The sequence below is a fragment of the Falco rusticolus genome, chromosome 5 (genome assembly GCF_015220075.1).
Source record: "Falco rusticolus isolate bFalRus1 chromosome 5, bFalRus1.pri, whole genome shotgun sequence".
Lineage (NCBI taxonomy): Eukaryota > Metazoa > Chordata > Aves > Falconiformes > Falconidae > Falco > Falco rusticolus.
Genome location: NC_051191.1, coordinates 89,107,668 through 89,124,184, shown reverse-complemented (window position 1 = coordinate 89,124,184; position 16,517 = coordinate 89,107,668). Strand labels below are relative to the sequence as shown.

The 16,517-nt window shown below is 42.2% G+C and overlaps 1 protein-coding gene across 5 annotated transcripts in view; it reads left to right on the top strand.

The window, feature by feature from the left end:
* The window catches only part of GSK3B (glycogen synthase kinase 3 beta), a 157,789-nt gene that overhangs the window by 26,064 nt on the left and 115,208 nt on the right, over nucleotides 1-16,517 (top strand). Inside the window, exon 1 of one of the 5 annotated variants that reach the window (XM_037389160.1) lies at nucleotides 7,655-7,681. The exons of the other annotated variants lie outside the window; for them this stretch is intronic. Within the exon in view, the coding sequence (XP_037245057.1) occupies nucleotides 7,671-7,681 (11 nt within the window). The 5' untranslated portion in view covers nucleotides 7,655-7,670. Of the gene's footprint in view, nucleotides 1-7,654; nucleotides 7,682-16,517 lie in introns of those variants that run through there. 5 annotated transcript variants of the gene reach the window in all.

Genomic DNA, 16,517 nt, shown 5'->3' with positions numbered 1-16,517 from the left:
TCCTCTCTGAATTTCACATCCTCCTACAAAATGTTTATAGGCAGGAGCAGCAGGCTAAGCAGACAGAAATAGAAAACCAAATTGTCAGTTCTGTGGATCTTGAACACTTTAAAATGTGTTGGCTTAGCTTTTGTGTGCTTAAAGCAGCAGTCTGTTCTAAATGTAAAGGTTAGGAAATTACTTTTATGCTTGCTGTCCTCTTGATTAGGAGAAATTGACTTTTTTTTTTTTTTTGGCAATTTGTTGCTAAAGATTTCCTTCTCTCATGTAGAGCTATTTCCTGTCTAGTGGTGTTCAGCTACATTGTGTGTGGATGTTAATTTCCCAAGCTGTGTGTGGGTTGGTCCCTGACTGTCTCTGAGGTGCTTCTCCCAGAAAAGCAGGAGCATTGGGGGGTTAGTGGCTTTGCTGTTGAAGCCTGTTACATGGCAATAGCATTAAGAAAATGGAAGTAGTCAGCCCTCAGCAGCTGAGTTTTGAATACTCCATAGGGTATAGAATTGAGGTAGATTTATCATGTATCCCATTAATGTAGATGGGTCTGATTTAAGCTGTTACCAGGTTGTTGCCAAAATTTTTTTAAAAAGCAAAGATCACTGTACTGTGTTATAGGCTATGGTTTGGAAATGAATTCTCATGTTAGAATTAAGTTTACCTATGGCCTCCAGAACCAATATTCTGCCTGTTCGTAAGACTTCTGGGCTTTATTTATAGCTTTAGAAGGTTTTATAATATCTTTATCACTGCTTCTATTACAGCCTATAATGCATAATGTATGTAGTAACTGGTGGCAGAGATGCCCACTGGTGTAACAAAAGTACATGTGGGTTGTGGTTATAATTCAGTTTGCAGTCTGAATATCCATAGTACAGAGTATCTACTTAATGCACAAATACATAGATGTAAACAGAGGACCTTACTGCAAAAGACGTAGCTTTTGCTATTACAAGTTTCTTAAGGGTGTGTTGTCAAGATTTTAAGGCAAGGTGGGTGGGATAGGGTGGGTAAAGAAATGAAGTCAAATGGAGGTGTAAGCAGAGCCCTGGAATGCTTCAAAGCGAGGTTTGAGAAGTTTGTGGATGCATATGGCACCCGCTTCTGAGCAGTTGTATTGGGTTTGCATGGCAAGGGTTTGGTAGTAGGGGGGATGCAGGGGTGGCTTCTCTGAGAAGCTGCTAGAAGCTTCCCCCATGTCTGATGGAGCCAATACCAGTTGGCTCCAAGGTGGACCTTCTCCAAGGCCGAGCCCATCAGCAACAGTGGTAGTGCCTCTGGGACAATGTATTTAAGAAGGAGGGGAAAAATTCCTGTGCAACAGCAATTGCAGCTGGAGAGGGGTGTGAGAATATGTGAGAGCAACAGCCCTGCCGGCACCAAGGTCAGTGAAGAAGCAGAAGGAGCCGGTCCAGGTGCGAGAGCAGACATTCCCTTGGAGCTGGTGGTGAAGACCACGGTGAGGCAGGCTGTGCCCCTGCAGCCTGTGGAGGTCCACAGCAGAGCAGATATCCACCTGCAACCCCTGGAGGACCCCACGCCAGAGCAGGGGGATGCCCAAAGGAGGCTGTGACCTCGGGGCAGCCCACACTGGAGCAGGCTCCTGGCAGGACCTGTGACCCTGTGGGGAGAGGAGCCCAGGCTGGGGCAGGTTTGCTGGCAGGGCTTGTGACCTTGCAGGGGATGCACGCTGCAGCAGGCTGTTCCTGAAGGACTGCACCCCATGGAAGAGACCCATGTTGAGCACTTTTTGAAGAACTTTTTGACTTCCTATGGGAAGGAACTCCTATTGGAGAAGTTCGTAAAGAATCCTCTCCTGTGTGCGGGATCCCATGCTGGGGCAGGGGAAGAGTATGAGGAGGCCTCTCCCTGAGGAGGTGCGAGTGGCAGAGACAGTCTGTGATGAGCTGACTGCAACCCCCACTCCCCATCCTTTGTGCCACTGGGGGAGGAGGTAGAGAACATTGGGAGTAAAGTTAAGCCCAGGAAGAAGGGGAGAGTGGGGAGAAGGTATTTTTAAGATTTGGTTTTATTTCTTCTTGTCCTACTCCTGATTTGATTGGTAATATATTAAACTGATCTCTTGAAGCTGAGTCTGTTTTGCCCATGATGGTAACTGGTGAATGATCTCTCCTTGTCCTTACTTGACCCACAAACCTTTCATGATATTTTTTTCTCTCCCTTGTCTAGATGAGGAAGCGGAGTGATAGACTGGGTTTGGTGGGACACTGGCTCCAGCCAGGGTTAACCCACCACAGCAGTGGAGGTAACGATGCCTCTCCGTTCTTAAGGGTTTTTCCAATTTTGTTTACATGCTGTAACTTGATGACCTTGGTTTCCTCTTCTCACAGGCAGAGAAGGCATGGATTTGGCTTGTCTGGAGCAGAGCATGTTTTTGATGCCTGGTGTGTGTATGCTGATCACTTGGCTTCCTGGTGCCAACAGTGTGAAAGAGCTGGAGGAGCATTACCTGGTTTGCTGGTTTGACAGGGGGTCCAAAATCTGAGATTTCTGCTCTGTCAGACTGATTCTGGCTAATGAGATCCAGGTCTTTTGGTGGTTTGGAGGAAAAAAAGATGGGCAAAATAGTGAACACAAGCTTAATTAGCTTGGGGAACCAGTTTAAAAGCAGTGGTAGCCAAGACAGAGAATGTACAGAAGAAACAGAGTAGAATACAAAACAGAGAGAAGTAGGGATGAAATTTACTATAATTTGTCCCTTCAGGCAAAAGTTTATATTTTTTTACCCAACATAGCAATTTGCAAGTCATATTCTAATCCCTGTCATTACACTGAGTGCTTTGCAAGCATTGCTTAATGAAGCATGGAGCATTACCTCCTGAAGAAACTGTCAGCCAGAAAGACTTGCCCACTGTATGAGGCTTTCAGTTCAGTCCCCAGGTCTCCCCCAGATTTTAGTCTTGCTGTACTACGTTAGTCACAGGACAGTTTTTATTAAGAATGGAAAGACAAGAGTTGGTTTGTCGTACTACTCCTGCCTTGTGTGAAATTAACTGTAAACAAGTGCTTGGTTGCAGAGTTCCTGCAAGCTTTGGTTCTGTCAGTATGGGCAGGGAACAGAATAAAGAGAACGTGGTGAAGAGCATCAGCAGTGTCTTAGAGGTGAAGGAAGTGTGGCGGCTCAGGTCTGGGTTGAGTTGCCATCTCCTGCTGCCCTGAGACCCTGAGCAAGCTGTGTATGCCTGGCTGCCACCCTGCTAGCTTGGAGTATTTAAGGAGCAGTGCTTATGCTGTTGAAAGCTTTGGTGTGGTTGGCTTGTGCCAGTGTAGAGAAAGTTCATCACATGCAATCCTTGGTCTTTGTGGAAGCGGCTATACCAATGTAAAAATGCCTTTATAACCTCATGATTGCGTCTGTGGTAGGGTTTTACTGTTCAGTCAGTAGTGCTGTCTGAGGTAGGCAAATACTGCTTTGTGCAGTGCCCCCACTCAAAAATACGATTAATGGCCTTTTCCTGTTTTTATCAGATATTCTGAGGGCAGTTACAGATTATGGAGCCCTTGTGTATTACAGTAGTAGGGACTCAAGGGTGTGGGCATATGAACAGTTGCTGCAGGTCAACTGAGTTGAAACTCTGCATTCTGATAGCTGCATGTGTGTTCACTCAGAGCCTACACAAGGAAAATAAACCACAATGAAACTACCTCAGGGTGACTGTGGAGGTGGAAAGCTGTAGCACAAGAATTATTCCATAGTAAGTACAATCATGTATTTTCCACAGTGGGTTGTTTGTGTATCTGTTCTGAGGGAGAGAATCACAGTCCACCTGAGATCATGCCTTCCTTTGTAAGGCTTTGGGAAGGGAAGCATAGCAGTAGATTACAAGTGTTTTATAGATAAGGACCCGGTTTCAGTGGTAACATGTGGCTGGGAATGAAAAGGTCTCTTGTACCTACACAGGAGGATGCTCCCAGGTTATACCCCTTTCTGGGGCCGCACTCTGATTCCTCCCCTTGAGTGTAGAGGTATTGGTTGCAATGTGCATAGCTGTATTTGACTTCTCTGTACAGCCAAGGGGATGCCCCCAGGTGTTACTTAAAATATATTCACATCTACATTTTCTAAAGGTCATAATGTAGTTGGCAAATGGTTAATAAATAATATGAATGTGGCAACAAAGTTTTTGGGTTTGGTCTTTTCAATTAAGTATTGAGGGACTCTAAGCCAATGTACATTGTTTTATACAAGTTTGAAGTAATTTAGGTAGGAAGAGATAGGGCAGCTTCATCTCAGTAGTTCTAGAAGGTACTGACTAAACATCCTCTTCCTCCCCCTGCTCCTGGATCCCTGCTGAGTACAATTACTTCATTTTCTGTGTCTGTGGTCTCCTTTCCTCCTCCCTCCCACGTTTGTTTTCATCTGTTTATGGAAGAGAAGTCGTCTTTTGAGCATACTTCTGAGAAGTTTGGGTGATTTCCTTTCAAGCCAAAGGTCCTACCTACTCTGACTTGCCAATAGAAACCATCTGAACTCAAAGCCTGACTGCTCAGCACCTTTTGTCTGTTGCATGTTTTCAGCCTTGATTTTATTTTTTGTTTTGAAGCAGGAGGGTGCTTTTGGGGACTGCAATCGCTGTGAATCAAAGCGTGCAAAAACCATCAATAAAGCACTTCCCAGAAGATGATGGGATTATAGAACTCCTGGTCTTCCTTTGTCACATGAGACCCACTTCCTTGTCTAAATAACCCATCCTTACCAGTTGATTGGCAGTATTTTATTTGTGTGCTTTGTAACTCCAGCAACGGATGTGGCATTTTTTCCCCTCCTTTTCCTTTTATAAGCATCCTTTCATTTTCCTTTTTGGTGCATTTATGCTCTTTGTTTTCCTTCGTTGTTCTCTGCCTGCCTTCCACAGAACATCTTCTTTCCCTGTCAGGGTGGATAACACTCTTTCCTTTATTCAGTATCACTCTTCAGGTATCATCTTGCTTCTGTGGCTTCTCAGCTTTCTCATGTTGACTTGTCTTCTTGCACATCAGGTTATGTTGATATTAATGAAGTTTCCTTTCTTGTTTCTATTTGTAAAGTCTGTGGGATGCTATTCTTTCAGGGCACCCTGTTTTGTCATACATTGGCTGTAATTTCTGTTTTTGTCACTACTTGTTTACCACTGCAAGTAAAGATTATGAGAAATGGTGTCTATCCTGACTTGAGGGAATGAGTCATACTCACACCTAACATAAAGGCAGTTTTTCATCACTTGAACTAGTCGTAATATCTGTAACGAAACACCTAATGTGAAACTTACAATGAAGTCAGTTTTGATGAACCAGATCCCACAGGAATTGGTGAATTATAATAAAATAAGTTACAACAACAAAATAAGAAGTTACTTCTCACTGTCACCGCCTTGCTTACAAGACAGGTGAGAGCCAGCAGGTTATTTTTCTCAGCCTTTCCTTTTTTTTTTAAAAACAGTGTTGATTAAAGAAGTGGATGCCCTCAAGAAGGCATTGGAATTAGAAGACTGTATTGTCTTAATGTTTTTCTACTTGTAGAGTTTGTACCCCCAGTGGTATTTTAGGCCTAGAAATTACTTTTGTAACAGGAATACTCGGGACAGGGCTGATTTGAATTTGCCCCTAAAAGTAAATCAGTGAAGTTCTGTAACAGATATTGAATCACCCTCTCCATTTTCTGTTTAGTGACTTTTCACGAACAACATATAGTAGCAGTAACTTGAGTTCAAGAATTGCCCTTGCATGTTTTTGAACCCTTTGAAGTAAATGATACATATTTATATATATGAAATATTTATATTTGCACCCTTGTATAATGTCTGTGCGTACATACATATAGATGTATTTGGCAAGGTGCTGGTTTTTCTTGAAAGTCCTAGGTTGTAATCTAATTTGATGTTTCTCTTGAATATGGTTTCTCTTAATATAATTTTGGGGTGCATTTATTTAGCTGTTATCAGCAGAATTGTCTCATTGGTATCAAAATGGGGTTCCACTACCGGCCATATTCCTACTGCTTTCTATTTGTGGTCTCACAAGAGTTACGTGACCATACAGCAAGCTGGTTGAACTTGCTTCTTCATCAGAAACTTAACTCCACATGAGAGTAAACAGTTTTCTGCCAGTATAGTGAGTTGAATCGGCTTATTTTTGTAGTTATGATGACAAGGGATGGGACAGACTGTATGGCGGGGAGAGGGGGGAGAAAGGAGTGTCCCTTTTGATGACAGCATGGTATTAAGTATTAGGTCACCTTAGCAGCAGTGTTTAACCACACCCGTAACAGCATGGTTAGAGACTAAAGGCGCTCGCATGTTTGTCCTGGACGGCTGGCAGACATCCTTCCTTGAGTAGCAGTTTCCTTCCTTGGATGGAAACCTGCAGTCAGATTTCCAGACGCAGGTCTGTGTGTAGATGGCTCCTCATAAAGTGGAGAGAGAGCAGGTTGAAACTTTCTGTACTTGGAACTAAGGTGTATCGTGACAGTGGCTGGAAACACTACTGACACATTTTTTCACTATTGTGTTCTTACTGATTGTTAATTGAAAAAAAAACAACCACCCTGAGACAGTGAAGACTATTTTTGCAAGTGAAAATGTATAGTTATGACTTTAAAACAGGAATGCTTTGGCTTCATTCGGTTAACAACGCTTTCTTTTTTATTATTATTTTTAATATGCTCTTACCTTCCCTGTCTCCTCTACAAACAGGCAAACAAAAAGCTGAGAAGGGTGAGGTGCTGCTCTTGGGTGCCTATGAAGCCTGCACTTGGGTTGCAGATTGTGTCAAATATAAGGAAAGAAGGGGGATGGGAGATGGGTGTACTTGCTAATGGAATACTGGCAGTACCTAAAGATCTCTGTTAGTCTCACCGTTGCTTTTTAAGATAATGGAAGAGGTTTTAAGCTTCAGACAAGCCCTGTTATGTGGGGAGCTGTATTTGGAAGCTTGTTACTTGTGTCTGGAGCTTTCTTGGAAGAAGAGCTATTCTGGTATACCAATTGACTTGTTGTGTGTAGAGAATTCTGCTCAGGTTTTGTATTTAGGGATTGTCTTAAATACAGACATGGCGTTTAGTCAGATACTGCTGTCTGTATATATGACATTAGAAAGATACGTAGTTCATATTTTGTGTATACTAGTAATATTTTGATGACTAAAGGTGAAATAATACTGCTGTACTAAAAGTTTCTCAAAGCGTTAAAGTGCTGATAAAGTTAAATCTTTTTGTAACAGGAGATAAAAAAAGAGTACTCCCAAGAATTACTGAGGAAGTAGTTTTGGTGCTTAAAGGCATTTGAGATTTTCAGCTTTTTCTTTTGCAAGGTGGACGTTTAGACTAGTGGACATCAGTTGTAGGTTAGCATTAGAGTAATTCTATGCACAGGAGGGGTTCGTCTCCTCTGCTGGGACTTGTACTTAACGGGAGGAATTGGGAAGTCTACCTTTCTTAAAGCTCATATTCTTCAGCCTGTGCTACTAGTGTTCTAGTGTTCCTTGTAACTACACTCAGCTTGGAAAAATCGGTTGAAAGCAGCTGATTTCTGAAATTAAACAAGCAGTTCCAAAAATTATGCACAATCAGTTCTGCTGTTTGCTGTCATAGAAGTAAACAGCTTCTCTGTTTCAAACTGACATTGGGAGATGTGAAAATCCAATTAGAAGTGCGAAACTGTCTTAATTTGGAGGCAAGCATGAAAGTTAAGTGGTGTCTTAAAGCAGTAGTGTTTGTTCCCTGCGAGCAGCTAGAGTGGAGAGTTTGTCAATGGAGGATGATGATTCTTAGCCATTTCTTGATGCTGTCTACATAAAACTTCCAGCTTGAAGTCAGCTGATTTGACCTGAGGTCTCTGAACTGCTTGGGCACAGATTTGAGCTCTCCCCTCATGCTGTGCTAGTTTCTGCTTCCACCCGAATAGTTTAAAAAAGCCTTTTATCATAGAATGGTCTGGGTTAGAAGGGACCTTAAGGATCCTCCAGCTCCAACCCCCCTGCCCTGGGCAGGGACACCTTCCACTAGAGCAGGTTGCTCCAAGCCCCGTCCAACCTGGCCTTGAGCACTGCCAGGGATGGGGCACCCACAGCTGCTCTGGGCAGCCTGTGCCAGCACCTCACCACCCTCACAGAAAAGATTTTCTTCCTAATTATCTAATGGGTTCTCTGATATTCTTCGGTGTGTAAAGTATACATTTGTATGTTTTTGCATTTTGTTGAATGCTGTGATGAGTGGAAAGGAGTTGTGATATGACAGTGTGGTGTTTGAACCTGTCGTTTTTTTTGGAAAAACTCTTCTGTATTATAAAGACATTTTAAACAGCCATATGAATTACAGGACAAAGTGAAAAGTCTGTGTGAGTACAGAGGTACTTTAGGTACATAGTTCTAGAATTTAGTATCCCTTTGAGAGAAGATAACATGTTTTGCTGTACAAGAGTAAGAAATGCGTTGAGTTGCTTTCAGTCTTCTTATGTAGAGAAATACAGTTTACTCAGTGTTTTCTAGTCCATCCTTTCAAAAAACATATATGCTGGAGGCAATCAAAACAACATTTGAAAGCTGCTATAATTGCTTCAATAATCTTGGATTAGGAGCTTTTAAGTGCCCTATGGTTCTGGAAGCTTTACAAGCACTTGCTCAACCTCTGAAGGAAGAATATGTTGCAAAAAAAGGTGTTCTCCTGAGGAGTAAACATGTGCAAATACCAGAGTGACACAGTGGGTGATGTACCTGGAGATACCACCTTGGAGAGGACACCGATCTCACCAGTATGAAAGGGTTTTTGACTGTCAGGTTGTTTGCCTTCAGGGGTTGGAAACACCTTTTAAAAGGTAGCCAGAGGCTGAAATTGAGTCCAGCTCTTTTCAGTGAGTTGACTTGGATGTGAATGTAATGGCAGGCTAATATTTAGCTTTGTGAAAGCAGTTTCTCGCCCGCTAGCTGGTGGCTTGCTGTCTGGTCCTGCCATCAGGCTGGTTACTGCAGGCATGCCTGTTATCTCTGGCTCTTCTCTTTCAGTAGTGCCAGACCAGGTGAGGGGGCATGCAGTTCTGTGTGAGTCTGTGTGTTGGAGGCTGAGCTGTTACCTGGTAGCCTGTAAGCGAGGCAGTTCTTATTATCAGGGGTTGTTCAGCCACCTGGGATTGTCAGAGCTTGGAGCCTCTTCAGCCACCCTTTCATTTTTCCTCTGTAGTGCTCTGCAGTTTGGGAAATGTTTTTCCACACCCCAGCCTTTAGGTGGAATGAATTTAAATCCTGGGAGAACATAAAGCCTAAAATGAGTAATTACTGTCCCCACACTGCAGGCTATTTGGGATTGAGCAATGAATTTTTAGTAAAGTGGGGTAGATGTTCAGTAATTCTTCTAGGAAGAGGATCATGCTGTTTGCACACCTGTGTGCAGAAGTACAAGAGTGTGAGTTGTGGTGGGTTCTTTCTCGGCTGCTGGATAAACGTGACGTAGACCACCATTTGATTGTGCGTGTGTCTGGATGGTGGTGATTTGTACACAAATTCAGCATTGCTTTTAATCACGGGGTGGCTGTATAGCTGCAAGGAAGGCTGAAGTGATCCAGTGACTTTGTCATTCACCTTTTGAGGCAGGTTAGAATAGGCTGTCAGGTATGAGGAGATCTAGCCCTCCTATCCAAGGGAATCGGAGGGGGCAACCTAGAGGTTGCTACCACAATTCTGAGTCATGGACATGGAAGAAGCAGGACAGAAGAAGAGCTGAAAAGAGCAAAATAGATCTGAAGAGGCAATTGGAGTAAACAGAGAAAGAATATGAGAATTAGGGAAGAGATGTAATGAAACTAGGTAAAATAAGGTTCTAGGAGATGGCAGTGACTGGTCTGGAATATTGTGCAAGTATGTTTGAAAAAAACTAAATTTGGTTTAAGTTCAGTAACTCCACTGGATTTGTGAAGTGATGGTAGTGCGCTTGTACAGGAATTTCAACTTGTGCTTGCCCTCTGAGTAAGCCTAGACATGCTGAGCTCTAGTTGGCTATGTTTTGCATTAAAACAAACAAAACCTGCCTGTTGTACCTAACTTTGTCAACTGTTCACAAACAGTGCTGTGTGGCATTATGGTACTCTTCTAGCTTGAGATGGGAGAAAGAAGTTTTTGTCTGTAGGGTTGTGCCGCTTCATATTCCCTGGGGTTCCTGCTTAACTGTAAGATGAGAAATGTGGGTTGCTTTTAAGGAGAACTGAGTTTATTGTATGATCAAGTGACTCCAGACTCTATAAAAAGAATACTGCCTATTCAAGGTAATAGTAATAAATGTATGGCATATAGCCTTTTTAACTTTGAGGGATTTTGTCACCCTTTTTTTCCTTAGCTGTGTTAGTTAATTGACAGAAACTCAGTGTTCCTGTTACTTCCTGGACTTCTCTGCTGTTTTGTTGACTCTGCCCCATACAATGATAAATAATACTTGGTGTTGTCCTTTCTATTTTTGTTGGCTTTAGTTTCTGTTTGGAAAAGCCCCCAAATAGTCAGTTCTAAAAGTTGTCCAAACAGTATGGTAAACTTTACTAAAATAAGGACTCTAGATTGCCACACAGCTAAAACAAGCACGGAAACCCTTCCTTCCCAGTTCCTCCAGTTGAATATGTGAAGATAAAAATAGTACAGAAATAGATTGTCTTACTACTTTCTGTTCACTGGAAGAAGACTGCCTCATGTCATAGAACAAACTACTGTTTTGTTTGGAGTTGTAATGTTTTTGATACTCCATCTCTATTAGACGTAGTACTTGATTTAAATGTTGGAGTTAATTGGAGAAGTTAAGCTGTTAAACTGCTTTAAAGGGTATGTGGTCAGGCATAAGTAACACAAGATAAAATAACACGAGCTGAAGTCATGCAAGCATAAGATGTAGGTGGCCTCTGGGAAGGGTTCAGTGACTTCAGTATTGTGATCTTGTAAACATTTTCAGGAAACTGCTTACATTTTCAGAACAAAAATGGGCAGCAGGTGTAGTAAAGCATTAACAAGTCAGCATTTAGTGTTAGTATATGGAAAATTCTGTGCTAACGTAATACTGAGTTATATACTTAAAATGACTAGGATATACTGCAAAAACCATGGTCTTAACATTGTCCTCGACACTCATCCACCAACACGTTGAGGTTTTAACATTCCATGAATCTGAAGAACTTGTGTAACTTGCAGAGCAAGCATAAATGGATAATTTTTTTACTGTGCTTTTATTGTGATCAGTGATACAGATTTAAATTGTATGCATGTGATGATGATGAATTGGACTTTGAACAGTCTATTCTTTTTATTGTTGTCTTTTGCAACCTGACATTTCCATCCGTATCCTTATGAAGGATATAGGAAGGCTGCGTCCTGTTCTGTGAGACTCTTAACACACCTGAAATTCTTTTTATGCTTGGATTTGAAATACTCTTCCAAAAAGTTTTAAGTCTAAATTTTGCAGCAGAGTGTTGGGATGTATAAATGAAAGCGTTACTACTTACTGTATCTTAATTGTAGTGGTATGTCATTTATGATCTTTCTTCTGTAGGGTCAGCTTGATTATTTTTCTCTTAGTTTTGGTCTGGTGTGCGGTTTTAGTTTTTTTCCCACCCAAGTACAAGGTGAGCAAAGACACTTAAAAGTATATTTGTTGTAGTTATGAGGTGTGATATTTGAGAAATGTTGATGTTTAAGGTACCTCAGTGTAAATACATGGGCAGAAACTGACTAGTAATTTTAAAAACTACTCTTCCTAAATTAATTTTAGTTAGCTAGTAAAAGAAAACTTACTGCTTTTATATCTGCTTGTTGGAAGCTGTGTGGATGTGTTCTGAACTCCTTAAAATGACACCTAAACATTAAGTGGGGATGAAGTCATTGGTCTCTTTAGTGCTTTTGTAGCGTTTAGGGTATTCACACTGCTCTGTGTGAATACATGATTGATCAAGTGCCATTGTGCATAAGTAAGCTTCAGGAGGTTTTTAGTGGTTGAGATTCAGGCTGGGTGGTTCTCCTTGTTGCCACTTAAATGGGTCATTTTCTTTCATTGGGATCTGAAGACATGGAGAAGCCCCAAATAATTTTTCTTGCAGTTCCTCAATTGTTGCCATGAATCCTGGTTCCTCACACTGTGCAGATGGAGGGAGAAAGGGCATGGTCTTGCAAGCAGGTTCTGCTGGTGGCTGGTTTGGTCTTCCCACAGCCTCCCAGGGGCCTGGAAGGTGTCACCGAGCCCCATCTACAGCGGGGCTCAGGGTGCTGACCCAAGGCAAGAATTGGACTAGATCCCTTGGTCCTACATGTGGCACTGTTTTAATGTCCAGCGTGGCTGATTGGAGCAGATACTGGGTTAGGGTCTGTTTGTGTTGCCAGGTCTCAGCGCAGTTCAGTGCTCCTGAACCATGTTGCCTAAACAGTGATTCAAACACGAGCACTGGATAAGGGAGTTTTATTCTATGCAGCTGCTGTCTCAAGGTAAGAAGAGGTTGTGTGCTCTAGGGCTTGTCTTGCAAGTTGTTCGTTGCAATTGCGCATAGTATTGAAAGCTGTTTCCAGACTATCTTGTAAAGAACAAGAGTCCAAAGGAATGTTAAGGTGTACTGGCCCTGTAATGAGACATACACCCCTGCTGCCCTGAAGCTCAGCCCAGGGAGGAGATGACTCATTCCAGCTGTGGAAAACTCAGTAATAGAGCACGTCTCCTATCACCTCAAGATATTTCTCCAGGGATTGTGTCAGTCCCAGTGCTTTCAGAGCCTGTCCTGTATGTTTCTCTTCTTCCATCCCCGGCAGTAGAAGCAGGAAGCAGTGAAGGAGAGCAGGTGACTGCTTTGAGGAAAACATGGGAGGGAAATAAGCCACTTGTGTCTTAGGTTCTTAAGAGGTCTGGGTCAGAAGAGCAGACTGTAGAGCTGCTCAGCAGCAGAAGTTGGGATGAGAGCCTCACTGTCTCCCTGCTTCCATGGTGTTTCCAAGGCAGAGAGGAATACCTGAGACTGCTGTATTTGCTAGTATTTGAAACCAGCCATGTACAAATGTTTAACGTGTCCTTGTCTCTTCTGAAGAAACTTCTGTGGCAGAGATACCGGGCAGTGACTCAGTTGTTTTAAGCTTGTTTTTCTGTCCCTCCTAATTTAAGATTTGCCTGGAGAGGCTGGGCCTTCATGGACAAATAGATGTTGCCTTTTAAACACATGTTTTACTCCAGGTGGAATTCACCTGAGATGACATCAAGGAACGGTAACTACAGTCAGTCACACAGCCAGGGACAGGCAGCCCAGTTCTAACTTGGGTTGCCTTTGCTAACATCGAAGCTTTCAGAGATGGAGCCTGTGGCACAGAGGTGTGTGTAGCTGTTTTGGAAGCAAGCTTTTCTTGACTCCGAGTGCCCGGAGTAATGTATAATTGAGACAGCTAAGTGCGTAGTCTTGTTCGTTCTCCTCCATGCTGAAAGCCAAACTCCTTGCCACATCTAACTTAGCATCGGTACTTTCTTCTCTGAAGTGGGTCCCTCTGTAAAGAGTACAATGGAAATTAGATCATTAAATTGTATTTTAAGATATTTTCCTGGTATTAAGTCAGGTTGAAATACTTCACATTAACCATTAACATTTTCCTCTCCCGTGTTGAAATACCATACTGGATCAGGTCACTAGTTCCTGTAACCAAGGACATGGTCTTCAACAGTGGCAGTGATGCTTCTATTCAGGGAGAACATGTGAGCATGGCCGCTCTGACTCGCTGTTCTAGCATCCAGTCATCAGACTGGCCGTACTGGGGCTACATCCTTGCCTGTTCCCTTTAATATCTGCTCGTGGTTCTGAGGTAACAGATTCCCAAAGTCCCTTGCCAGCAATGTTGAGCTTATCTACTGCCAGCAGGTTTTTGTAAGCTTTGAATGTATAACGCCCTCCCACCCCTCATCATCTTGCATCCAAATTGAAGAGCCCCACACTCTTCAATCTTTTCTCCCAGCGCAGCTGCTCTGTCTCTTTAATCCTTTTTGTCCTTTTCTATACCTTTTTGAATTCTGCTTTGCCCTGTTTGCATGCCGTTCTTGTCTCCACATCTTGGTTCGTAAGACTGCAGTGCACTAAGTCTTTACATAGCAGCAGAATTCTTTCTGCCTTGTTCTCAGTTCCTTCCTGTTGATGTCTAATACCTAGATGACGTTTTCAGCAAACGTTGCATGCTGAGCCAGTAAATTCAGAGGACTGTCAATGATAACTCCCAAGATCGCTTCTTCGAATTGTAAACTCCAGCTATAAATTCAGCATGGAAGCACAACATAAATTATTTTTTTTTCTCGTACGTATTTTCTTAGATTTCTCTGCATTGAATCTCATCAACTATGCGCTGCTTATTCGGTGTAGTGAGGTCCTTCCAGAGTTCATTGTCACTGCCACTGCAGCTGGCTGACCTGAAAAAGTTTAGCTTTATCTGCAGACGTGGAGATTTCCACTGTGCACTTCTATCCGGATCAGTGAAGATGTTGAATAGAATGAGTCCTGGACATGCTGCCGGGTCAGCTCCACTATTGACTCTTCTCTGTAGTGGAAGGTTGACTATTAAGTCTTACCCTTGCTTCCTAGTGCGCTTGGGTTAAAGGTAAGTCATTCTGCTAGTGACAGCTACCTGTGTTAAGGCTGAAAACCCTCTTAGCCCTTGCTGCTTTTCTTTTAGTACAGTTTTACAGTAGTTTTCCTAGTTGGGAGGCTGGTTTCATTTTCCTGCCTGACCCTGACCTGTTCAGTCCCCCATGCTAGTCTCTTCCACAGTTGTGCTTTGAGCCCAATCAGTGAGATGATCCAGACTTGCAAGTCTGTGTTTTTTTTAATAAAAAACATAGCTTGGTTTCCTTCCCAGATTATTACTTCATTGATGTTGATAGCATAGCCATACAGTTTCATCAGCATGATTTAGTGCGCGATGAGTTATGGTAGCAGGGAGAGGAATAAGCTGCTGTGGTGTGTGGGAGACTTCTTAATCTGACTAAGCTACCGGAGAAAAGCAGTGTGCAGCTATGCAATCAACTGTACGTAAAAGCAGTAAGTTAGGAGTCCTAGCCATATTTTTCAAACAGATAATAGTTCGCAGTTGTGGCTGCTGTGGTGATTGTGATGTTATTTGCATGAAGCTCACTGCTGCCGTTTTTGGTACAGTGACATTGTTTAAGTGGGTACGCAATACATGGTAAATGCTGACTTGTGGCCATAGGGTACGGTAACGGAATATTGAACTCCTGTAGCATTGCTTTGGTCTAGAAAGACTTGTGTTGGTGACAGGAAGTCATCATTGAACCCTGATAGGAAATATGGAAGATAGCAAATTGCTTTTCTGCTTGAAATAACCATATTCAGATTGTCCCTGTTGATGCTAAACCTAAAAAAAAAAAACCCAGAAAGTGAAAGAACATGTACTGGTAAATGTGGAATACATTGAACTAGCATGTGACTACGTACTTGTAAGGGATGTTCTAGTGCCGATGCAGAGCCATCATGTTAGAGGTGGGGATGATGGCTATAAAACCCTGGAGCTCAGTTTGGCTGTTGGAAGCTTATAAGCATCTGTATATTCAACAATTCTTGTTGTAAGGGAAAAAGTCCTGTTAAATGCTTTGTTTCTCATAATCAGACTGGCTTAGGGTGTTTTTTTTAGAAAGATGGATTGTCTGTGTTAATACTTTGTTGAACATGGCTATGGATTTTTCTCTTAACTGAGTATATTTTGCAGATGATGTCACATTGGTCTGTCCTGTGTGGCTTCTGTGGGGACTTCTATATGGGATGGGGCAAATGGAATGGTAGGAGGATGGATTGTGAAATTGAAAGGAGTAATTTAAAACTACTAAAAATCAGTGTGTACATAATATTTTTCTTACACTTAAAACCACAGAAGTGGTATTCTTGGGATGTCTTTTTTTTTTTTAATTGTGTGAAAATCTGTGAATGCTAGCCCTGTTAGTCTTGGTGACTGGTGTTTTACCTTGTGATGCTTCTTAGATCAGTGCAAAGACCTAGGATGCTTTGTATTTTCATTCACAGTCAGTTTGCAAAGCCTGTATTTGGGGACCGTGCTCTTATCTGAGCTGTGGATCTTTCTATTTTAATATATCAAGGAAATAATGAACTTCTTGATTTCAAGAAATGACAGCATAGTTAATTTTACAGTGCTGTCTTGCTGCGTAAGCAACTTTCTGCTTCCAGGTCTTAAAGGCCCCAGGTCCCTGTAATAATCAAGAGCATTTTCTCCTCAGGATACGATTTCTAATGCTGTAATGAAATACCTTGGCTTTCCACTCTTGTGGTGTAATTTTGTGTCTAGATTCTTTAGTGATGAAGAGATCTTCTGAAGTGTTTGGAATTATGGAGGAAGCCAATCTGTATTCGTCCTACACAAGTATGATGCCTTCTGTCCATTTCTTCATCTGATTCTAACTTTCTGAGCAACAATTCTGCTGCCATGGCGAATGATCTGAGAGTAAAGGTAGATGAAGATCCCTCATTGGGATAGATGGCAATCAATCATTAAACTAATAGACCTGTCTTTGATCAATG